This window comes from Gymnoscopelus braueri (genome assembly GCF_963280865.1).
Source record: "Gymnoscopelus braueri genome assembly, chromosome: 3".
Taxonomy (NCBI): domain Eukaryota; kingdom Metazoa; phylum Chordata; class Actinopteri; order Myctophiformes; family Myctophidae; genus Gymnoscopelus; species Gymnoscopelus braueri.
In genome coordinates, this window is record NC_137612.1 from 16008100 (window position 1) to 16033952 (window position 25853).

Genomic DNA, 25853 nt, shown 5'->3' on the forward strand with positions numbered 1-25853 from the left:
TATTTGGCAAACGACAATAGGGAGAGAGAAGTCAAGTCACTGTGTATAGGCTATTATTGTGTATTATTGTATTATATGATGCATACAGTACAGTATCTACTCCAACTCTATAACCAACAGATTGAAATAAATAAATAAATAAATATTGGGAGGCTAAATATAGCCTTGATACACAGATGTGTAATGTAAAAACGTAACGTGCTAGTTATTTTTTTTGCCAGCTGTATGGTGGTTTTGAACTGTGGTTCTCAAAGTGGGGTCCGGGGATCCCCAGGGGTCCTTGAAGGAGTTCCAGGGGGTCCCCAGCTTAATGATAGATAGTTAGGAACCAAATGGACCCTTATGGGTCTGTAACAGATAGTGTACAAATGGAACCAGATGGACCCGTATGGGTCCATTTGTTTCCATTTGTACACTCTCAGAGCTAAATTAACATTGATTTTACAATAGAAATTGGGGTCCCAGAGATAGAAATGCTATTTAAATGGGGATCCGTCCGTAGCCTAGTAATGCCTGTCAAACTGGGGGGGGGGTCCTTGAATTAAAATGGTTGGGAATCACTGCTTAGAGAGCTGTAAAAATCTTCTCTTATGGGGGTCCCTGGCATATCTTTTCCAATGGGGGTCCTTGGGCCAATTATTGTCAATTTGGGGGTCCTTGACATGACAAAGTTAGTTTGAGAACCACTGGGGGTTCAGAATGTGATGTATTGGGCTACAAGGGCAAGGAGGGGAAGACAGACTGGGGCTCGTGCACATGAACACACTGCGCGCCCCCGACGATAAAGTCGTGACGCCTTCATCCGGGGACTCGGTACGAGCTCGCTCTCCAACATGGCGGCGTCAGGTGAGGTTTATGTGGGTGAACGATCTGGCTCGCGTGGAGGGCTTTTCGGGGGATATTACCTCGACATAACGTAGCATAACGAGTGTATGGAACGTTAAAGGAGCGCCGTGTGGCCCGGCGTCATTGTCCCGGCCGTCTAAACGCGTGTGTCTTGTGTTTTTAGCCCGGTAAAGAAGGACGCAGTGGCCCGAGAAAAGAAGGGGGGGCATCGGCTCCGCGAGGCGAGCATCGGCTCGAGCGGCACAATGTTGAACGTTGCTTTTTAGTGCTTGTATTTGCGCTGGGTTTCTAAATAAACGCAGTGACAGCGCCGCGTTTGCACATTGTGTTTCCTTTTCGACGCTTTCTCCGCACTGACGACATGAGACGTTGTTTGTAGGAAGTGTTGCCAGCAACTGCGGCTGCTAGCCTGGTGGCTCAGGCTCATTGTTGCCATGTCCGCTTGTTATAAGAGACTTTGCGCTTTGTCCGTAGAAGTTGCTTGTAAATATTGGTAGCTGCGGCTTGCGGTGTTTTGGGCTTGTTTATTGTTTTTGGGCTTGCTTCCTAAATGTTGTTTATAAAACAGTGTTTTGCAAACATTCTCTTGTCAAGAATGAATGGGATTGTTTTCATAGACCTAGTTGCTTATTTCTCTCGCGATGTCTGGCAACACTGGTCAGGCTGCCACATTCTAGCGATGTTCTGTTCGCCGTGGTGGCGCGAGCTGTGTGCGCATGCAGCGGCCGGGGCGCACGCGCACTGATCTGGAGGGAGTGGGGTTGGGTCGAATCGAGCCGCTTCGCTTCCTAAATAAAAAGTACCAAAAAATCCTAACGCACACAGTATATGCAGCAGATATACTGTTGTCTCCTCAACTCTTCATGTAACCCGAGTATTTTTTAACCCGGCCAGCACCACCTTGACCTACTTAGGTTACTGATGTGTGTGTGCAGTCGGCTACCGTATGTAGCTACCAGATAAAACACGTGTGCCTGTGTTAGCTTAGGTCTCCAGATATGTATTGTTTAGTAACAGACGGGAGGAGAAGAGGGACATGTGTGCTGGAGGGTCGCATTTCAAACACCCCCTCCCCCTCCCCCTCGCTACTTTGGGCCGTCCGATGATGGCGCACTTGGGTCCGTCCTGGTCCTGGCGCAGCCACGAGCACTAGGCCCTAAACCCTCCTAGACAGACAGGCTTTAAGCGGGGAGACTCCCCCGTCAGCACTCCTCTGATGACTAAGCCCGGCCAGGCATATTAGACCAGTGCTTCTCAAACTTTTTCATGTCAAGGACCCCCAAATTGAGACTTATTAGCCCGCGGACCCCCATTTCAAAAGATAAGCCAGGGACCCCCATAAGAGAAGATTTTTTTTTTATGGCTCTAGCAGTGATTCTCAACCATTTTAATTTCAAGGACCCCCAGTTTGACATGCATTAGGCTAGGGACCCCCATTTAATGGCATTTCTCTCTCTTGGACCCCAATTTATATTGTAGAATCAATGTTAATTTAACTCGGAGAGTGTACAAATGGTTTGTACAGGCAGACCCATAGGTGTCCATTTGGTGCCTAATCTGTCATTTAGCTGGGGACCCCCTGGAACTCCCTCAAGGACCCCTAGGGGTCCCCGGACCCCACTTTGAGAACCAATGTATTAGACAATGAGAGCAGATACTTGGTCCACCAAGGCAATAACATGCATGCTTTTGCCTTGCTGTTAAATCATCTATCCATTGACTGCGATGCATAGCTAGTACTAACTATGCTATATACACACGCAGCCCCAGTTAATGTAGCTTTCTTCTAGCTACTGTTATGTCATCACACACGAGGAGAGCTGTATGTAAGGGCTGACTAATGTGTGTATTAATTGTGTTGATGCTGCTCAATACCGTTGGCTGGCTCCACCTCCACCATGACTTAACTGTAAACAGTGAGTCTGCATTATCATGGACCAGGGTACAGTTGTAAACAGTGTGTGTGTGTGTGTGTGAGAAAAGAATGTCCTGACAGCTGAGAATTTCACAATGAACATGGCAGAGGGCTTTGTGGTGCTCTGACAGCACCCACCAGACCAAAACAAACCAAAGCCCGTTTCAAGCCCCCAGCCATGAACCTATTTGTAATTCATACAGGGGTTTTCTAGGGATGTTCTGCATAAGTTCAGTATGCATTACTCGGGAATTGTGTTTTCCAAATTGAATGATGTTACCTGGTGTCATTATGAGACTTGGAAACAAACATTGCATCATTCTGTTTTGAATTGACTGGGAGGATGCAATGGTGAGGTGTCTCTGCTCTGGTGATTAATGTTTTTGACCTACAGCGCTGAAACCGTAACCGACAGACCACTCCCTGTTTAGTGTGGGGGGCAGTGGAGTGTGTTCTGGGTTAAACTTGGCCGCATGCTGGCTGGACACGAAATCCTCCATTAGAAACAAAAAGGCAGAGCGTGTTTTCCTTATCATGGCTCGCACATTGCAGTCCCCTTATCAGTTATTGTTGGAGCACACACACTCCTCAGCTCACTGCAACACTGCTAATGGGAGTGTTTGTCTGCACACACAACAGCTGTCCATATAAAGGAAGGCCTGCATGCAATCCTTTTCAGAGAGAGAACAGTCTGTTGTTGTTGTTGTGGTGTTAGTCATGGCAGAGAATGGTGGTGGCTGTCAGGTTGTGTTGTGTGTATTATGATTTGCTGTTTTGCCACAAACAAATTAGTAATAAAGTACATGTTTTGGTTTTCCATTTTAGTGTCGTAGTCATTGCAAACTCCAGTGGAGTTTAGATTTGGTGTCAAAGCCAGTAAAACCATAGATTATTAATTAGCCTGTCACTAAAGCCTAATTTATACTTGGTTGTGCTCTGGTGTCGGTGCAGATCTATAAGCTCAGGTGTGAGCTTTTAGATCGGCTATTTATTAATGAGTGCAAATCGGGTGTAGATGTGTAATAACTATAAGCATTTTACATAAGGTCTGTAGCCTACATCTTGGGACAGCTGTTAAGATTCCCACGTTCCCCACAGTCTCCATTTTGTCCCATTTTGTAAACAGGATTTAACCCCTTAAATCCTATATACTTAGTTAACCAGGGTACCTCCGGGCTCTGTACTAGGTGGCAGTGGCTCAGGAGGTATAGCAGCTGCTTGGGAATCGGAAAACCGGGAACGGTTTGATCCCCCCCCTGGGTTAGTGCGAAGTGTCCTTGAGCAAGAGACTGAACCGGTCCTGATTAGCAGGTTTTGGTTTATTGCGTGGTTTCCTCCTCCATCAGTGTGAATGGGTGAATGCTTTGCATGCTTGTAAAGCACTTTGGATAAAGGAGCTATATAAATGCACCATTTATCATTTAAGTCCGCTAGTGTTTCTCTCTAGACCAAATAAATGTCTTTGCTGATCTGCTGTTTTCGACGAATGTTTGCCCCTCAATGGGTACGCTAGGGTTCAAGTGTGTTATTTTAACCCATTAAGACCTGAGGCCGATTAAAACATTTTTTTTCTCTAAATCTCTCTTCTAAATGCTTAACAAAACATATATTCAAAGATTTTCACAATAAAAAAAAAATAGCAGATCTACAAGCTCACAGCGCGGCACTCGGTGCCGTGCTATGAGCTTGTATATCTGCTATTTTTGAATAGCCAAAGAAATCTAAAAATGACACATACGCGTCCCCGGTCTTAAAGGGTTAAGATTTCTTTGGCTATTCAAAAGTAGCAGATATACAAGCTTGCCGCGCTATGAGCTTGTAGATCTGCTATTTTTGAAAAATCGTGAAAATGTGTGCAAATCTTTGAATACTTGTATTTTTAAAATGAAAATTTGTAACTCAAATCTGTGCTTCTGGGGGTGCCTGGAACAAAACATTTTGAGATAAGGGTCCTCTCTAAATACTGTTAGGATATCTAAATCCTAACAGTATGTTGCTATATCAGTAGTGCTCCAACTTTTCCGTGTCGAGGACCCCCAAAATGATATGTATTTGGAGCCCCATCTCAAAATATGTTGTTCCAGGGAGGGACCCCCAGATGTAAAGATTTGAGTTAAAAATGTTCGCTTTAAAAATACATATATTCAAAGATATGATTTTTTTTTTCACGATCTTTAAAAAATAGCAGATCTACAAGCTCATAGCGTGGCACTATGAGCTATGCCGTGCTATGAGCTTGTTGTATATTTGCTATTTTTGACGTCTAAAACGACAGATGTGTTCCCGGATTGAATGGGTTTAAATGGGTGTGAATAACATAAGAACAGTCATCTATTCCAGGCAGTTCATGGTCTGACATCACTTTTGTTCCATCTCCAGCTAAGAAGAAGAATAAGAAGGGGAAGACCCTAACTCTGACTGACTTCTTGGCCGAGGACAGTAGCGGCAATGCCCCACCTCCGCCCCCCAGCTACCCGTCCAAGTCCACCAGTTGGGCTGACAACACCGAGGACCTGGATGGAGATAGTGAGTAAAGGCATACCTAGTAGACTTGCGTTGCCACTGGCGATCACAGATTTCCAGCTGCTGATGCATGTGGTGACATTTTAAAGTCAATGTGTGAGCTGAACCGGGTGGAAACGATTCTAAGATTTCCAAAATAACTCCCATCGCTGAACCAATTCAAAGTCTTTAGGGCAGTCCTTCATATTTAGATGGTGATTATGATTGGTTTCCAAAGCAGTAGGCTTATTCCCAATTGGCGATTGTATCGTATGTCACATATTGAAGGGAAAAATTAAATATGTTAAGAAAATCTCAAAGTACTATGTTATAAAAAAGCAGAGTTGCGAGTGAGAATTCAATATCTCCGCAGGCCTGGCAGAGATTAATTACAAACCTTGCCGTCTCCTCTTCTTTCCAACTCCTACTCCAGGCGCCTCCTGTCGATTAGACCATGTATCACCGATTAGTGGGCAGTGGGCACAAATCACAAAATGAAAATGGAAAGGAATCGCCCAAACCTAGAAAGCAGTAGCGTAGGTTTATTGGCGGCCCATCTCGCCGCTGTTTTAGCCGCTACATTGAATTTGGATGTATCGGTATTCGGTATAGTTGAATAGTCTCATTCATCTGGCTATGCGAGACTATTACATACTGTACCACCAAACCCATGTTTTCTTAAATTGCAGTATGCTTTTCTTAAATTGCAGCCTTCTAGCGAGGCTTTGTTTCTCTCACCTGCACACACGGCGACAAAGAGAAGAATTGTAAAATATTAGGATTACTCGATATCACCCTCAGTGGAAATCCTACCTGTTTATAAGCTTGATTGTTAGAGAGTCGGTGGGTGAGCATTAGTTAACACTTGTCCTAAACAACTAAATGTATAGGGCCTCTATTAAAGATATACAATTCATTTAAAGCTCCGGTCTCATTTTCTCCCAAGTCTCCACATCCTGGCACACAGCGGAGGATTCATACCGGGAGCCGGCCATCGACCGAAACATCCTCCCCACAGCGCCACGCTCGGCCCGTGAGCCCAACGTGGACCGCTCTCGGCTGCCCCGGAGCCCACCCTATACAGCTTTCCTGGGCAACCTGCCCTATGATGTCACTGAGGAGTCCATCAAAGACTTTTTCCGTGGCCTAGCAGTAAGTGTCATGCATGTGCACACATGAGGGCTTTCTGCACAATCTATTGTATTGTTGTATGTATTTGCATATAGCATACTATTTGTAAATTACTACCCAACTGTCAAAAATTCTAAATGCCTAACGGATTAAGGAGATAACTTCTATACTGTATTATCTTCATGGCACATTGTTCTTGCTGTTGCACCCACAATTGTATTTATATATTATAAGTATTGATTTAAACAGATGGATATTGAAAGTAAGCCATGGTTGATAGATCCATGTCAACAAAACGAAACCCATGTGACAGTTTCACAATGATCTCACTATGGTTAAGAACTTTGATCCCTTCACTCATCTGAAAATGTAGCTTCCTGCTGACTGTTAAGCATTTTCTTTTTCAGCTCTAGGTATTTATATTGTCTGTAGGTGGGTTTCCATCCACCAGTGCATTTTGAACATTAGAAAACTTCAATAGAAATGCCACAGATTCTGATGAAAGAAACTTTAACGTAAATGTTGCACAATTGTTTATATGCTTGTTTTCAGTTCAGTTTTGTTTTAAATGAATGAAGGCGTGCCTGGGGCTTGGTTGACACCTTGCCTGTTAGGTCTCTTTTCTTCGCATCAGGACTTTTTACCAAGAGGAACAGGACACACGGGTCATCCCAGCTCATTATTTACGTAAAACAATAGTTGGCCATTTAGGAGGCTCATAAATCTTTATGCCTGTTGGCGCCTTAGACTTGGAACATTCCCCTCTAGTACTTGACTTCCTCCTTCAAGATTATTTTTAATAGTACTCAGGAACTGTGGTTCCATAATAAATGATGTCAATATGAAGCTTGAAAACACATCATTCAGTTTGAATTGACTGGGAGGATGCAATGGTCAGGTCTCTGCTGCTTGACCTACACAGCCTTCGAGCAGTAACACTGACAGACACGTATTTCAGTATATATATTTTTATTTATGCTTCAAAACTCACATACCCACTTAAGTTTTCCTGCACACTGCACTGATGCTTTATGACAGTGGTCCTTGGAGGGGGGGGGGGGGGTTCCTGGCGGTCCCCAGTAAAAGTAGTTAATTCAGCATCACAATCATTTTAAGCACTTTACCCATTTCTATGTGGGCTAGAGATGCACCGATAATCGGCCGCCGATTAAAAAAGCCGGTTTTAGGTCACACCGGCTGGATCGGTGCTCGGCCGGTCACTGTCATAAATTCCGATTTTATGCCGGTCAAATTGAAACTGCGTTGGCACTGCGCAGCAACAGCATGATGATCAAAGTCGTGCGAGTCGACTCGGTAAACATTAGCAAGAGAAGCCCACAGATGGTGCTGATTACCATTGAAATATAAGGATATATATATATATATTGAATATCTATATAATATGGAATATATTATATTCCATAATGCTGCACGCAGTTATAGCCTAGTCAATGTAGTGACTGTCGGTTTGTCAATCACGGGGAATTTAAAGGCTGCATGTGCGTCACCAGGCTTCTCATACGGTCCATGCAAAAGATGTTGTAGACTACAGAAAAAATAGCCTTTAAACATCCCTTTTATTGTAGCCAGTTGCAAAGAAAAATCACCCCCTGACTCTCGTTGCATATGCTGTTGAAAAGACAACTTTGGAATGGACGGGTGGTGTGTGTGTGCATGCGATGCGTGTTCGCGCACTTCTCTCATACAGACAGTAGCTGCTCATTCCTCCTACCTGCAGGGTTGCCTCTTATTCCAAATAAATTACTAGGCGCCATCTGAAAAGTCCTTAATGCTGTAAACAGCTTCCAACAACAACTCTAAAAGACATTGTGATGTGATCATGATATCAGCCATCGACACCGCTGGTTTAATTCATGTGCCTATAGATGGGTTTCCGCGCGACGTCATCACAGAGCAGAGTGCGCGATCTGCGCATGCGCGGGGGAGAACGAACCGGAAGTGCCATTCACTCTCTCGTTATTTTCGGGATTTAGATAGGCATAATGCTGCTATTATAGGCATAATAGGCATAATGCTGCTATTATATACAAACAGATCCAACTTTCGACAAATCATTTTTATTGAGTAAAGAAGATATTACAAACTGCATCATTTAATCTACTTTCATTAAACCTGGTGAAGACCATTTATTTTCTGAATGTACAGTGGCCAGAGATGCTGCGGGTAATAGCGCCCTCTACAGGCTCATCCCGCCACTGCGCGCGCATCATCCTCTATGTTTACAAACAGGAAACCCATCTATACAGACGTCTTCTCATCTATCCAGCTGTAGCCTATTAAAGCTCGTTAAGACTGGTCTGAAAGTTTAACAAAGTCCACTGAGCAACAGAGTAGTGTAACACTTTTTGTCAGAGGTTAAAACAAGCCTAGAGTGACCTAAGGTAAATTTCTCACCTTGAAAACAATTAAATGCAGACATGTCCTACTAGAGTGACATAAGGTAAATTTCTCACCTTGAAAACAATTAAATGCAGACATGTCCTGCTATGTGTCTGAATGGGAAAACCTTATTTATTTATTTTTGCTTTTAGTTCAAATAAGAAAATAATTTTGCATTAAGATAAGATTTTGTTAGTTAAAATAGATAACCATTTTTAATAAATCATAATTTCAATAACTGATCTCAATATGGACCCATAATAAGTTTTGCCAAAATCATGCAGCTCTATAACAGCGACAGCCATAACAGCAATGGTACAAATAAAAACATAAAAAATAAATGATATAGACTACAGTAGTATTCTTTTTAAAATTCTTCTTGTTTTTGTAATGACTTTAGGCCTTTCGTTGCCTAGTTAGGGCATCAATATTATAGCCATATCATGATAGTAGACTGGATATCGTCTGTGATTTTGGATATTGTACTATTATGATATGGCATAAGTGCTCTTTTCCTGGTTTAATTTTATTTGTACTCTGTATTGGCAAATACACAAAATTAAGTACTTGTACTTAGCCTGAAAAAAATCTAGTTAGAAAATAGAATATCGGTATCGGTAAAACCAGTATCGGCAGTTCAGACTTTTAAAAAACAGGTAATCTGTGTCGGCCAAGGATTTTGCAATCGGTGCATCTCTAATGTGGGCTATTCAAAAATAGCAGCTATACAAGCTCACAGCTTGTACATCTACTATTTTTTAAGTTTTGGAAAAAAAATACTTCAGTATCCGGTATTTCACGCTACAGGGTTTTGCCCAGGAAAACTTTTGTTTAGGTGGCAAGTATCGAAAGTGGGTGCACATGTGCGTGCACTTAAGAGCTGCATGATGAGACAAAACTTCACACCTCTGTATTTATGACTAAATGTGTCACTGTCTTCTGTGTATTTCTGTGAAATGCAGTTCACTGTTGGATCGATGAATCATTAAACCCCTAATTGAGAGGCAAGAAGAGGTTTTGTCAGTCTGCTGCCAGCGTGTCCCCAATTGATGCGTTTCTCTCTTCATTCATTTCCAGATCAGTGCGGTGCGTCTCCCTCGGGAGCCAAGTAACCCAGAGCGGCTCAAGGGGTTTGGTTATGCTGAGTTTGATGACGTGGATTCCCTTCTAAGGGCCCTCAGTCTCAACGAGGAGGTCAGCGCTTTGTTTTGTACCTACTTGGTTTAAATGCAGCTTGTATTTAACCAGTGTATGAAGTAAAGTAAAAATTCCCAGCAGTGTTCACACTAATGCCACAATGTACAACTTTTTGTTATGTCCATAGTTTGACATTTGGTTTTAAAGTAGAATTGAACTCTGGCTGGTGGAGATGAGCTTTCCTGACCAGTTTGCGACAAATGACAATAGACTCCCCAATGTGAAATGCAATTTTGATCAGTCAAGTGAAGAGGCCGATTCATTTTTATTAATTCTGAAGGAATAATACTGGAAACCATAACTTGTTTTCCTCCCTCCATGTTTCTATGGCTACAGAACTTGGGAAACCGAAGGATCCGTGTGGATATCGCAGACCAGTCCAACGATAAGGGTACATCAATACCTCTTAATATTTCACTAACGACAAAATCTTGAACCTTTTAATCTTAATATAATTAGCTGGTACATTTTGGGAATTAACAATTACTCAACCTCTTTCTTGCACAACTTGTGTATTATTACTACTACTGTAGTATCTGAATCTAACGTCTCCTCTCCTTGTACACCTCAGAGAGAGACAACGGCATGGGTGGACGTGACCGTGGTCGCATGGGGTCTGGGGACTTGGGTCCTGACAAGACGGACTGTGCTGACTGGAGGGCCCCCCGCTCTGCTACAGCAGCAGAAGACGATGCACCTCCAAAACGAGACGATGCGTTTGGTGAGATTGAGTTCCACCTAGCTGCCTCATAGCAAATATTCAGCATTAAAAGCAATTTGCATGCCTCATAACTACAGTGTTTATAGCACCCCGCCCCTGCAAAAATATGACCGCTACTGCTGAATGATATATATATATATATATATATATATATATATATATATATATATATATATATATATATATATATATACTTATATGGTCTTGATAAACTCATGTTACTCATGCATTCTTCTTATCTCTGAACACACCAAATCAACTGTAAGTTGGTTTTGACAACAAATGTTTGAATACTATGTTAATTATTCTCTGTTTACAACAGAAGTCTACTGCTGTACAGAACGGCGTACCTCTTTATATTCGGGTCAATTACTTTTACGATACGATAATCGTAAAAGTAATTGACCCGAATATAAAGAGGTATGCCGTTTTGCACTTTACCTGATCATCTCAGCATATTAAATCAAGTTACAACACCCTCCTGTCTACCATCAGCTAGATTGGAGCTAGAATTAAGCTTTACTTTACTAACATAATCATTTATTTGGAATTAGCAAGGAAATGTCTGTGAAATAAACATTTGGAAGATCCATCTTAACACATTCCATGCCAGAGTTTAATATCATAATGTACTCACCAGTGCCAGCAATTTATTGTTGTTTTTTTGTTTTTTTCACGTCGCCACAGACCTCGCTAAATACCTTTTAAGATCGCGCGTTCAACTGTTTGTAGACACACAGGGTAGCTGTGTGAGTGGCCCAGAGAAGACCGTTTCAATCGGCGATCGTCCATTTTGCAGTAGTCGCAGTTTCTATTAAACAGCGTTCAGCGCGGAGAAAAACAACAACCGAGATAATGGCGGATTAGGGGAAGCTTTAGAGTGGCGGCGGATGGGAACGAAAATCTTCGATTGACATTTCCGTTTCCGGTGTGCTACAATGAAATGTGTCACTGCGAGGGAGGCCTACAATGAAATGTGTCACTGCGAGGGAGGTCTACAATGAAATGTGTCACTGCGAGAAAAAAAAGAAGAAAAAATACCACTTCGCGTAGAACTACGCGACTGGCACGCTTGGCAATTATTTAGGTTCGCGTAGAACTACGCGATTGGCACGCAATGTGTTAATGATCTTGCATGAGATGGAAGCGTCAGTATTGCCCATATGTAGTGTTTTTCCTGGAGGCGATCCACGAGCCACCGTGACTCTGCAACACCTGTTGTTCTCAAAGACTTTGGGGAGGAATAAACCTTCCTATTACACAAAAAGTTGATGGCCTCCATATAGTAACTTGCACACACAATATAAATATTTACCACGGCTGCTAGAACTTCATTCTAGGGGAAACGCATAACCTAAACAATCAAATCATACAAAATCTATGTAAATGGCTCAACACAACTAATATTATGAGTGGTTTCTCCAAATTCAACACAAAATGCCACTTTAATGACTTGCAGTGTCAGAATTATTCAAACCCTTCATGACAAGTGTCTTTAATACTTCGTAGAGCACCCTTTGCTATTATGACCTGCTGCAAAACGTAATGCATAGCCAGAAACCAGCTTCTGGCAGCATTCCTGTGGCATTATAGCCCATTCCTCATGTGTAGTGGCCTCCAGTTCACTAATATTCTTGGGTTTGCGTTCTGCAACCGCCTTCTTAAAATGCCACCAGAACGTTTCTATGGGGTTCAAGTCAGGAGACTCTTCCAGCCAGTCTAGAATCTTCCAGGACTTACCCTGAAACCAAGCCTTAGTGGACTTTGAAGACTACTTGTTGTTATTGTCCTGTCGGGAGGCTCAATGACACCCAGGCTATCGCTTCCTCACAGACGGCATGAAGTTTTCTCCTAGGATTTCATGATACTTGATTGAATCCATCTTGCCCACAACACGGTGCAGCTTTCCAGTGCCAGAAGAAACAAAGCACCCCAGCCCAGAGCATCACCGTGCCACCACCCCATGCTTCACTGTAGGCAAGGTGTTCTTTTTCAGTATAATGCTTCATTCTTCCACCTCCAGACATACCATACCGCTGATCCTTAGGCCCCAAACCTTCCAGTTTTCTTTCACTCCAGAGAATCGAATGAACCCATTAAGGCCTGAGGTTCCGATTCTACAAATGTCTTCTAAATCCTAACTGTTTTCTGAAAAACTTGTGTTACTATGTCAGTGGTGCTCGAACCTTTTTCCTGTCAAGGACCCCCAAAGTTATGTATTTGGCCGCGGACCCCCCATCTGAAAATATTTCTCACCAGGGACCCCCCAGAAGCAAAGATTTTGAGTTAAAATGTATATATTCAAAGATGTGCAAGAATGTTCACAATTTTTCAAAAATAGCCAAATTATTAAGTGGTTACACAATACACAGATGCGTTCCCGGTTTTAATGGGTAAAAAAAAATCTGTGAGATTTATGAGCATTTTGTAGTGGACTCTTTAGTGCTTTTGGATCAGTATTGGTGTACGTGTTGGAGTTGAGGCATGGAGCCCTTCAGCGTTTAGTATGCACCATATTGTGCAATCTGGAAATCTGGAACCTCAGTGTCTGCTGCCACCAAGTCTTCCTGCAGCTCTTTTGCAGTTACTAGAGTGTTTTTGACCATCTGCTCCTCAAGGATCTGGTGGCAGCCATTGATAGCTTCCTCTCTCTGCCAAGTCCAGGTAGTGTAGCCCACTGTTCCTTTTAACTTAGTTTGAACTTGTGAATTATGCTTCCAACTGTAAGGCTTGGTTTTGGAGGAAGTCCTGGAAGATTCTACTGTGGCCATCAGTCTCCTGACTTGAACCCCATAGAAACTCTCTGGGATTTGAAGAAGGCGGTAGCAGAATGCTACCGGTCTGGAGGCCACTGCACAGGAATGAGCTAAAATATCACAGGAATGCTGCCAGAAGCTGGTTCCTGGCTATGCATCACGTTTGTAGAGGGTCATAATAGCAAACGGGTGCTCTACGAAATATTAAAAGACACTTGACATGCAGGGTTTGAATAATTATGACACTGCAATGGTCATTAAAAGTGGCATTTTGTGTTGAATTTGGAGAAACTAGTTACCACTCATATTAGTCGTGTTGAGCCATTTACTTGGATCTTGTGTGATTTGTTTATTTTATACACACACAGTAGGATTGGAAAACCCGTCGGAATGAAAAAGGAGTGCTCCTTTTCTTTGACGTCGCCGCCCGTCCGCATTTATTTGGGCGACCGCCGCCGCATTAAAACGGCCTTGAAACGGGAGCTACTTCTAGGCGCTAAAGCTAACCGGGGTCCCGGTGGTATACCTCCAAGTAGGCCCCGGCCTCGAGTTAGAAAAAAAGACTCCGGCCGCCGGGGCGTCGTCCTCCTTCGGCCCCAGGAGCTGGGACGGGACGGTTCCCAAGGAGTCCTAAAATGTTGTTTGCGTCCCTCCCGCGAGGCCGGGGCTCGCTCGGTAAGCCCCGCCCGGCCAGGGTGCGGCTGTCGGCCGTGAGCGGAGGGCTCTGTGCGTCTTGTACCGCTGCGACATCAAAGCCTCCAGCTCGCTCCGTCTCGTGCCGAAAACCGAGCGCTCCTTTTTACTGTACTGTACCATGTACATGAGAGAGGCGTATATTGGGGGGCCTTTTGAATGATGCTAAGGCTGTTTTATTTTGTCATCCCAGTGACATCCATTGCAGTTCTTATTTTATACAGTTGACCCAAACCATGATGTAAAGTACTAACCACTGTTATTTTGTCATTGTGCTTGTAGGATCACGTGACCGTTATGAGCCCAGAAAGGACAACGACCGAAGCTCAAGCTTTGGGGGGGATCGGGATCGGGATCGCATGCGGGATCGCTATGACGATCGCGACCGTAGGGACCGCTATGACGATCGCGGGGGCGGTCGGGATCGCTATGACGACAGAGGAGGTGGAGGCGGAGGTGAGTTAAAGTTTTTTTTTAATGCATGCATTGATATTATTGTTGGGGTATGCCTCATGACAGATTTGCGTTCTACTGGGCGCACCTTTCTAGTTGCATTTCTTTTCCACTGCTCTTAACTATAACCTCACTGTGATTCTCAGCTTCCTCAGCTTTTGGTGACTCTCGTAGTGGAGGGGGCCGTCGTGCCTTTGGCAGTGGCTTCCGGCGTGACTATGATGACGACAATCGGAGTAGTAGTAGCTATGGCGACCGGCCTCGTTATGGCGGTGGTGGTGACCGCGAGGACCGGTATGAGAGGCGTGAAGAATCGGCTGAGGGCGCCGAAGAAAGAGGTGAGAGAAACATTTTTATTTATTTTTTCTGTGATAATGTCATGATAATATCTGAGATATTGCAAATGTATTCACACGGTAGATGAAATGTTGTTGCCAAATGATTGTGGTTTTCTGCCTGCCGATAAATGTGGTGATATCTAGATTCCATGTAGTTGCTAGAACAGTGGTGAGAACGGCCAATAACAACCTACGCCTACTGCTTTAAAAAACAATCATACGTCTCAATATGAAGGACTTTCATTATTTTTTAATCTCTGAAATGTTTCCCCCCAGTAGCAAAGATATATAAATTAAATGTCACCAGTCCTATCGGTAGGCAGAGATCTCTGGTCGTCTGGCTACATGAGACTAGAAGTAGGCCTGTCACAATTATTACATAATCGTCTAATCGCAATTATTTGAGGTAATCGCTATTATTTTTGCATAATCGTCATCGTTTTCGCACCTTTTCAAATATTACAAATGGCAGATCTACAATCAGTAGATGAGCTATTTCTGCTATTTTGACAAAATTATTAAATATGTCAATAATTTCTTTGTGTATTTCAGTTATTCTGTCCTGTGCAATGTTTTAATCGTTAATCGCAATTATCGTGACAATTGATCGTCAACTTAAATTTGTAACCGTGACGGGCCTAACTAGAAGAAATTGTGTTCCGTCGTAGCTCTTTAGTGCCATAATGAAGTAAATCTCATGAACTCTAGTCAACCAACAGGCTGAGTGGCAAGAAAAAAAAAGTGCTGCAAAGTAACTAGGCTAGTGGGTAGATGTAAAACCTAGTCTGTCTGAAATCTGAATAACCTACTATACTAGAGGTGTGCCTCTCCCCTGGCATCTATGTAGTGATTGTGAATAGGGCTGGGCCTAATGCGATTAATTGCCACTCAAATAATTGCGATTAACGACAAATAACTGAAACATACAAAGAAATAGACATATTTAATAATTTTATACATGTAAGCTTGTAGATTAGCTATTTAAGCTTTTCTTTTCCAATGCGTGACGCGTTGTTATTAGCAACACTGCCAATGACTCTAAACTAACTAGCCAATCTAGCAGACTGCGCTAAACCCCAAGTGATCCTTCCTATTCTTCCACTTGCTCCCCCCTTCCCATTCATACTTGAATACATAGCTTGAAAGTTGGTGTTAATAGTGTTATGGAGCTGACTCTGTGATGGAGCAATCATACCTGCACTGCAATTTTAACTCTGAACCCTTGTCGTCCTGTATGCTCTTCGTCACCCCCTCCTCCTCAGCTGCCAACAGGCCCAAGTTGGTCCTGAAGCCTCGCAGTGTTCCCAAGGAGGAGGAACAAGGTGGTGGTGGTGGGGGCGGGGGTGGTGCCCCGGCCCCTAGCTCTGGCAGCAGGGCCTCCATTTTCGGCGCGGCCAAGCCGGTGGACACGGCATCGAAGGAGCGCGAAGTGGAGGAGAAGCTGAAGAAAGAGCAGGAGAGGTTGCAGAGGCAAATGGACGATGGCCCCCGGGGTCTTGACAGAAAGCCCAGAGAGAGAGACAGGTGAGAGACTACACGACTGCATCTTTCCTGTTTGTTATCTGTCAGACTATGATGTAACTGAGGTTAATTTTTAACAGATTTTTTTAAAAGCGTTTCTGCTGTTGTACCATGTGATTTATTGCAGTGGTTCTCAAACTTACCCCAGGACCCCCAAAATGATATGTATTCAGCTGCGGACCCCCATCTCAAAATATTTTGTTCCAGAGACTTCCCCAGAGGCAAAGATTTGAGTTAAAAATGTTTGCTTAAAAAAAAAAAAAAAGTATATTCAAAGCTTTGCACACATTTTCACGATTTTTCAAAAATAGCAGATCTACAAGCTCATAGCACAGCACCAAGCTATGAGCTTGTATATCTGCTATTTTTGAATAGCCAAAGTATAAAATATGGATAAAGAGGTTAAAATGATTGTGACTCTTTATCAACAAATCTTGCTGGGGACCCCCTGGTGCCCCCCTTCCCCCCAAGCACCCACTTTGAGAACCAATGATTTATTGAACATCGTGGCCACATCCTATCCACAAGTTTCCCAGGGCATTTAGGGCATCACTTCCTGTCGATTTGATATGCTGATACCTGATCAAATCGACAGGAGGTGATGCCCACAACGCCCTAGGAAACACCGACTGAGCCCTATATCGTCTTTCCTGTAACCACCCTTTCTCAAATGCTCAATAAAGAAACCTAAAAGTGAACACATTTAATTGCTACCTTTTTGTTGAGTGGAATGGGTTTAACGACCTCTGTTTTGTGTGCAGGGATCCCAGCTGGCGGACTGAGGACACTACTGAGCGTACTGAGCGTGCTGAGCGTTCCCGCACAGGAAGTGAGTCATCACAGCCAGGAAGTACTTCTGGAAGAGGTGAGATATCGGCATGCATACATACATACATACATACATACTTATTGATATAGCATAATGGGTCAATGAAGTTGTCTCACACAGACTACTACAAGTTGTTCTGTATCATACAAAACAAAAACTAGATTACTTGTCATAAATCAAAACTTAAGCAGATTTAATGTTGAATAACTAGATGTTATGGAGGCTAGTATGAAATGACTGTGTTCAAGCGAAGGGGCGTACGCAGAAACGAAGTGCGCAAAAGCGGTGCGATAGTAGTCGAAACATTTTCCCAATGTTGCATTTCTCAATACCCCAGTCAATCACATTCAGTTGCCAGATGCTTACACTCGGTTTGCTGCCATCACCACTCCCTCACTTAACCCATTAAGGGAAATTGAAAAAGGAGAGCTCGTTTTCACCCCCCCAGCCAATTCTGTAGAACCAACACTAGAGGGCAATGCAAGCCACACTAGACTAGAGCCCCCCACCACGCACGCACGCACGCATGCACACACGCACACATGTGTGTCGTGGATAGTAACCCATGAAAAGATTTATTCTCCCCCTATCGGTTTACAACTCGGACGGCGCTGTTTCGACTAGCAGACCATCGGCCTGGCGGCGCTCGGGCGTGCCTCCTCGGCCTCAAGCTCTGCTGAGTCGGCGCGCCTCCGTCATGGACAATAACTATTCACACAAGTGTGTGTGAACGCGTGTTCAGCGTTCCCCTAGCGTAGCTTCCTGGTTGCTATGTGGGCGGGAACAACAAAAGACAGGTCCGCTTTGCATCAAAGCCCCTCCTCCTCGCGAGGAGCAGCGCCTCGCGTAAAAAACCCTGTCTCGAAAAGACCCGCCTCTCGCCGAAACACTGCGCCTAAAAACGAGCATACATTTCTAACTGGTCTGCGGCCAAATACATTTTGGGGGTCCTTGACATGGAAAAATTGGAGCACCACTGATATAGCAAACATACTGTTAGGATTTAGAAAACATTTTTAGATATGGATTTTGCCGCGGACCCCCATCGCAAAATGTTTTGTTCCAGGGACCCCCAGAAACAAAGATTTGAGTTACAAATGTTCGCTTTAAATATATATATATATTCAAAGATTTGCACAAATTTTCATGATTTAAAAAAAATGCAGATCTACAACTAACTTTCATTTTTTTTGAATAGCCAAAGAAATCAAAAAATTACACAGATTCTTTCCCGATCTTAATGGGTTAAACACACACGGGTTACGACGTCTAAATGGAACTCTTCTCTCTTATTGTCCCCTACCAGGCTCACGGCGTCGTGAGAGCGAGCGCTCTGTGGAGAACGAGGTGTTCAGCGGTAAAGAAGACGAACCCTCGTCTCCCGGCTCCTCCCCCCGCCCCCCCACCTCCAACAGCTCCTCCAAGGAGCCACTCAAGGTGATGCCTGCTCCCCCTCCCAAGGAGAACGCCTGGGCCAAGCGCAGTGCGGTCAGTGCCGGATCCAGTGATGGAGACGCACGACCTCCTGTCTCTCCCAGTGACTCTGCTCCCCCCAAACTCAGGTTGGAATACTTCTGTTAACCTATTTATATGAAATCATTATTGTATAGCTATCTTTTATTTTTATTATGTTTTCATGTTGTTGTTCTTTTGACCACAGCTGACTGGAAAAATTATTAAAACTGTAGCTTCTATTAAAACTGTCTTCAAGTCTGAGGATTGGTAAACTGGCATGCTTGGATATTAAAGGAGTAGTTCACCCAAAAAAAATATTTTATATCAATTACACACCACATGAAGCATTGAATTCATGTAAAAAAAAAAATAGTTTGTCGCATTCCTAAGCCAATAATTTGATGACCGTTGGAAAGATGCTAATGTATCCGGTTGGAGACTCAAAAGAGTCTCATTTGAGTCTCCTACCGGAGAGACGGCCGGTCATTAAATTATTGGCTCAGGAATGCGACAAAAACAAAAAAATCTCCATACAGTCAATGCTTCATGCGGTGTGTAATTGATAGAAAATAAGTCATATTTTGGGTGAACTACTCCTTTAACTTCCCGGCGGAGTGTTTTCTCTGAGTTCTACACTGGTGTGAATGAAATCTCTGGCCCTCGCAAGTATTGTGAGCCTAAGCAATCACTGTGGATGTGGCGTTCTGATGTGGGTTTGTCCGCAATATTCCACTGACACTATTGAACAAACATATACTGTAACTATACTAGCAATCAGAATATAGAGCTTGTACCTTTTTGTAAAGGTGATTAATCAACCATGACAATATAACATACAATACCAATTGGTATTATTGAAGGAGGGAAATAATCGACCAAAGTTAAAGCGGCATTATGTAACTTTTTTTAAATTAACCCATTAAGACCTGAGGCGATTCTTAAAAATGTTTTCTAAATCCTAACAGTTTAAAAAAATATATATTTTCAAGATTTTTCAAAAATAGCAGATCTACAAGCTCATAGCGCGGCGCCATGAGCTTGTAGATGTACTATTTTTGAATAGCCAAAGAAATCTAAAGTGACACAGATGCGTTCCAGGTCTTAATGGGTTAATAAAATGTAATTTTGTAGAGTCGTTAATACAATTTAACAATATGACTTATACAATTGAGGTGGTTGTATTTTGTCCCCCTGCCCTTCTATCGAGACATTTAGATCGTGTCAAAGGTCATGTCTCACCAAGACGCAGGATCTGACACGAATTTTGACCTGATGGTCGAGATTCAATTTATCCCCTGAGCAAGCAGGCTCAGCAGGCTATTGGCTCAATGGTTGGTTTGATTGAATACTTTATTGACAGTTTGCAAATAGTACATTGGTACGATTATACAATGAGGGTAAAAGGATGACATTTCATCATTCATGGCAAAATATATTTATATAACTTTTTTTGAGGAATTAATAATGTACTGTAAAAAAATATATATTTACATTTTGAATTTTCCCAACCTATAGATTTAGATGTTTATGTAATGCCATCAGATTTATTTTCTAATTTTGTTATTTCTTTCTTTTTTAGCTCGTCGAGTTCTGCAGATGAAAGAGGATCTGAAAAGGGTAAGGTCCACTAATGAACTGTTCCAATCTCTAATAACCTAACCAACCCTCAGTGTGGCCTGATGAAGTCTTGTCATCCATCCTCTCAGACTAAAACACGTTCTGAATTCAAGAGTGAGTGTGACTGGGTTGTCTTGCATTCACCCCCTCATCCCCAGACAGGTTCCCTGTGCCGTACACTTGCATCATTCCTGCACTGCAAGTTTATGGAATAGCGAGAACTCTGTAATCTCCCTAATAAAATATTCATTCATTCCTTGGTCACAGGCCACTGGCGATCAGCTAAAACGGATGAGGTTGTGGTGGAGGGTGGATCTCTTTATCTGAAACGGAACGGAATTGCCTAATCCTAGTCTTGAATGACAAACCTCTCGTTTCTGGGGAACATTTTCAATGGTTAACCCTCTTGTACCTCACACTGTGTGTTGCGTCAGTGTTGAGAAAGCAAATCCTGCCCATGTGTCCTTTAGGACACATTTTGGATAATGCAGGGAACTCAGTAGCTTAAAGTTGGAATTTTCTGAATGATGTGAAACCATAATTTGATTAATTTTTTTCACATCAGGATTGGGCAGCCCTGATGTAGAATATTTGGGTGAACCCATTGACCATGATGGACACACAGTCTGCTTACTAACCCTTAGGTTCGATCAATAGTTTAATTAGGGATGTTTGTGCAGGAACAGACTTGTTTGGCTGGTTTGAGACTAAAAAACCCAGCTTGCATTCTAAAAGAGTGAACTTACAATTTGACCTTCCATCAGCTTCAATTAAACAAAAATAAAAACGCTTCTGCTCTTGAATTCAACTGGGTGTCTATCATGTGCTACAGTTTGGCATGAGTTTAGTCCCTGTAGAAAGTCTACCAACCTCTCCTTCAACACTCAACTGTCTGAGCTTTCCTTACAGACGAGAATAAGGCTGGCGGTGTGCGTCGGGACCTGGGGGCCCCACGGGGGCGAGGGGGGTCCACGGGGCCTGGCCGGGGCCGTGGCGAGGGGCCCAACAAAGACCGACGGAGGGAGGCAGACAGGTTAGCCAACCAGCAGCCCCAGACTTAAGCAACACAGGCAGGGCATTTTAGGGAAACCCTCATGGCTGGCTGGCTGCTCAGTAACTGTTGCATCTGTACATAAAAATCCTGAGTTAATTCAACTCTTATGGGACAGATTTACTAAGCCTTTTGCACCTCGTTTATTAAACGGACGCACCAGCCTGGGAACGCTGTGTGCTTGTCATCTTCAGTGCAATTTGTTTTGAAGTGCCCTTTTATGCGTATGCATTCAAGGGAGGATTACACTTACAAGAATTGATGTGGTTGATTTTTGTGGTTGATCTGCGCGTTCAGTTGGATTCACTATCCATCTTGCAGTTTGCGAGGGTCCATCTTTCTTGGACAATTCTCAGCCAACTCTTTGACTGCCAATGACGAGATTTCTTTCTGTGGTGAAAATAGCAGATCTACAAGCTCTAAATGCATGTATGTGTAATGTAAAGCTTGTAGATCGTCTATTTCCTGCAAAGAGATTTGGTGTTGAGGAAAATTCTAGCAGATGTAGTATAGAGCCTAATTGTATAAGGTTTGAGTGGTCAAAGAGCAGGTCCAAATTAGTGCCGTTGCACAAAAGCTGTGGTGGAGATGATAGTGAATGCACCAAGGAGACAAATATATTGGCCTCGGAAGACATGCAGAGAGAATCTTTCGAGACAAGTCGCACTATTTCAACTCCCCGAGATAGAAATGATCAAAAGGTAGTCTATAGATTAAACGGTCATAAAATAATTACTGTACACTATGGGGGAAAAAATAACCGCCATGGTTATTTTGTGGACCTTAATTAATTCATATATTAATAGTGGACCATATTATATTTCTCAGTTGGAATTGCATTGCGTCCCTCAAATGTTTTGGTGTTCTATTGATGTATTAATCAATATTTGTAGCTTCATCTTCACTGGGCTCCATGTTGCACAGATTCCTCCATTCAACTCCACCTTTTAAGCTCTGCTTCACACTCTCAAATTCATCTAGAAGGCGATCCCATCGACTGATTGCGTCAGTTGCGGCTGCCATAGTAAATTGGATCATTTCATGCAGATTGGGAACACAAGTTGTATGAAAGTGGCAGTGTAACCGGTCTTTCATGTTTGTGTATGTAAATCTGTCCCTCGGAGTGAAATAAACTCAGGACTTTTTGGTGTAGTCTTTTGGTACAGAGGCTAATTTTATAGCATTCCTTTTTGATGGTTAACGCCCTGCAACATTGGACCATAGATTTCTACACTATATCCACATTCACATGCAGTTGATCAATTATCAAGTAGATCGTAATGTTGATAATTTGGTAATTTGTAAGTAGATTGTAATGTTGGTAATTTGTATAAACCCTTTCCTTGACTTTGCTTATGTGTCCCGCTTTCTATTATGTAGAAACAATTGGAACTGGCTAAGAAGTCTTTTGATTTGTTTTCGGTTGAACAAGTGTTTGTACACTGTGGGTTATTAGATTTAAGAATGGCAGTCAATTAAATGGTTTCATGCTACCACAGTGTAGGTGAAATACTGGGAAGGTTTGTTTTGATTTTTCCTTCCCCTGAAAGAAAATGAGTTCTGAGCTGTGTTTGACCAAACTTTTGTTTCATTCCATTTTAAAGCTCACAACACTCCATTTATCATTTTGATATATGGAGAATTATCCAAATTTAAAAAAAGGAAACATGTCACAAGTGTAGTTTGGTTCCAGTTGGTGTGTTGTGCTGTTGATGTGTGTTGCTTTAGGTTGCACACTTGAAGCCTAGCTTCAAACCCTCCATTGGTCAGCTCTGCCTGTGAACTTTGACCTTCATGTCCGTTCTGGTTGTAGAAAGGATAACAGAAGAGATCGAGACTCCAGAACACCACCAGAGCCAAAGAAATATGAAGAGACTCCCACCCCTGTGAGTCGTTACTGAGTGATGTCACTTCCTGACTCACTACCCCGACCCCACCCTGTTTTCACCCTCACCCAGAGTGTATGTAGCCCCCCCCCCTTGAAGCATTCTAGTGTCCCCAAACCTTCAGATTTTGGAACTGGAGAAAGAATAAAGAATATCCTTGAACAGAACCCCCCCCCCCCCTCAAAATAAATGTCCATTCATGTTGGCTTCAGTTCCTCTGTAAAGCCCCTTGTGGTTCCATCCTCATTTGACTTCAACTCCCCGGGGCATGTTAAGCGTCGGTACCCATTGTCGTCATATCTCTCATCAATCTATACCCATGTCCACAAGGGGAACTGTCTTATATTTAATGTGGTATTCCATCATGAGAAGGACACGAGAAAGCACTTTACAATGCGGTGTGTGAGTGTGTCTAGAGATCATGCCGGAACGTCACAGCCATCCTATGTACTGTACTGCTCATTGAAACACGTCGTTTTAAATAGACTGGAGATTTTCCAACGCAGTGGCCCCTTTTCCACCAAAAGAACTTTGGTTCTAGAACCAGTGCCGTTCTAGATTCTTGGAACCACCACTTCAGAAGCCGCGAATCGGCTTGCGTTTCCACCAGATTTCACCGGAGCTGTTGTACTCCGGTTCAGGTGGTGGCGCTAATGTACCTAAACACCAAATATTGAAAAGAAGAAGGATACGTCATACACTGAGGGGCGTTGCACAGCACAAACGGAAGTAAACGGTATCCACGAGTTTTCCTGCGTGAATGTGACACATCTGGATCCCCTTTTTTACGTACATTTTAAGTTTTGTTTGGATTGTTTAATTTTTGCTTTGGCAATGTAAACGTATGTTTTTTTTCATGCTTATAAAGCTAGCTATTTGGGTTTAATTAAGATGGCGCATTGTTTAGATTACCTGCGAGCCTCGTATTTTGCCATGTTTACAGATCGCATCGGTGTCTTCCAACCTACTGATTATTGACACGCCGACGTATGTCGTCACGGTTCACAAGATGAACCATTGATTTTATGGTTCCCGTTCCGAACTAACTTAAGTTCGTTCAGACGGGGAGCAGTTGACGCTTAACAGTAATTCATTTTCAATGAAAGGCGGGCGATTTGGGACGCGCGGAGAAGTTGATGGGCGGAGAGGCAAGCGGGAATGAAATTCTCGCGCTCGCAGGCGGCAAAAGCTGGATTCTGGTAATTTTTTTTCCCATCGCTACGCGCAGGAGGACAAAAACACAATGATCGCGGCGTGATCCCCTCAGATCTGAGCGAGAATGCCTGCGTCAAGGGGTTCGCAACCAACACATTTTGAGTCGAAACACACTGGTTGGTGGAACTGGTTCAAAATTAGGCGGGAAGATGGAACCGAACCGGTTCAACCACGGTGGAAAAGGGGCCACAGAGAGAGGGAGCTCTCCACACACCCATTGGGAATTATGTCAGTTCTGTGATTTTCGTGTATATGAATACAGACGAAGATCCCCTTTACTGCTAGTTTTAATGATCGGTGCTCATAATTGGAACAAATAAACAAAGAAAATGGCTGATCATACATGTAATAAAATAAATAAAAATCTCTTTCCTCTCCAGAAGTTCAGCTCAGCCAGTAAATATGCCGCTTTGCTAATGGACGGCGAAGACTGCGAGGAGGTCGAATGAATGAAAAAGAGAGAAACCCCTGACGACAAGAAGAGGAGAAAAAAAACGGTGAATTGGGGGAAAGATATCTTGCATAAAATATGGAAAAAAAATCTCCTCACCTGTAATAGAGGCTGCTGGGAGGGGAGGGGCATCACTCCCCTCGTTTCCTAACTTCCTACAACCCCCTCCCACCTCCCCCCAATTCTTTCCTTTCTTCGGGACTTTTCAGTTTCTAAAAGAGAATAGTCACATACTGGACTTGTTTTAAATGGAAAAGGAAAGGAGTAGATAACACATGGAAAAAAGATGGATAAAATTGAATTAATTGTAATAAAATAAATGAAAAAGTGGGGAAAAATGAATTTGTATATTTGTGGATCATGGTGTGGTAAAGTTGAATCTTTTTATGCAGGAGATGTAGCCTACTAAACGGAAGTTGTTTTGTTTTTCCTCAAACCTTGACTTATGACCGTAATTCATAACTCCCAACTCACTATTAATTGGTTTTATTCATTAGAAAAAATGATTTAATATTATGAAATGATTTGTGAATCATTTTGTGGTTAGATTTTCTTCCATGCAAAATGCTTAGAGATGCTGTCCATCGTTAACAATCATGTGAAATGTTGAAACTAGTTACTGATTTATGAAAGTGTTCAATCATTTATAAATCATTGCATTATGCAGTTGTTGCTTTGCTAACTGATCCAGTTGTTGTAAAGGCTCAAACTATTACACAGCACAGCGGCCTGCATGCCAAATTCGGACCAGCAAGGGGATTCTCACCCGGAGTCTTGTCAAGCGCCATTACTATCATATCCAATCATGATGCAGATGTTTCAACACGTCTGCAAGTTTCTGATGAAGTAATGGCACCAATTAAAGGCTCATCATAT

The 25853-nt window shown here is 42.9% G+C and overlaps 1 protein-coding gene across 3 annotated transcripts; it reads left to right on the forward strand.

Moving 5' to 3' along the window:
• The first annotated feature begins 776 nt into the window (after window positions 1-776).
• Window positions 777-25853, forward strand: eif4ba (eukaryotic translation initiation factor 4Ba). 3 transcript variants are annotated; one of them, XM_080424126.1, is made up of 15 exons: window positions 777-846; window positions 5141-5287; window positions 6210-6415; window positions 9872-9988; window positions 10328-10382; window positions 10563-10712; window positions 14444-14617; window positions 14761-14952; window positions 16215-16476; window positions 17235-17338; window positions 18609-18864; window positions 20337-20374; window positions 21284-21407; window positions 23239-23311; window positions 24907-25853. In XM_080424126.1, the coding sequence occupies exons 1-15, from the start codon at window positions 834-836 to the stop codon at window positions 24973-24975; spliced, it is 1980 nt and encodes a 659-aa protein (XP_080280252.1). In that variant the 5' UTR covers window positions 777-833; the 3' UTR covers window positions 24976-25853. The 3 variants fall into 3 exon arrangements, with proteins under 3 accessions (XP_080280252.1, XP_080280253.1, XP_080280254.1); XM_080424127.1 differs by having other exon boundaries at window positions 14770-14952; XM_080424128.1 differs by lacking the exons at window positions 21284-21407; window positions 23239-23311.

Excerpts from the sequence above, each read along its gene's own strand:
- eif4ba (XM_080424126.1), top strand. Across the intron at positions 14,953-16,214 it reads TGAGGGCGCCGAAGAAAGAG|CTGCCAACAGGCCCAAGTTG; the intron begins GTGAGAGAAACA and ends CCTCCTCCTCAG. Across the intron at positions 18,865-20,336 it reads TCTGCTCCCCCCAAACTCAG|CTCGTCGAGTTCTGCAGATG; the intron begins GTTGGAATACTT and ends TTTCTTTTTTAG.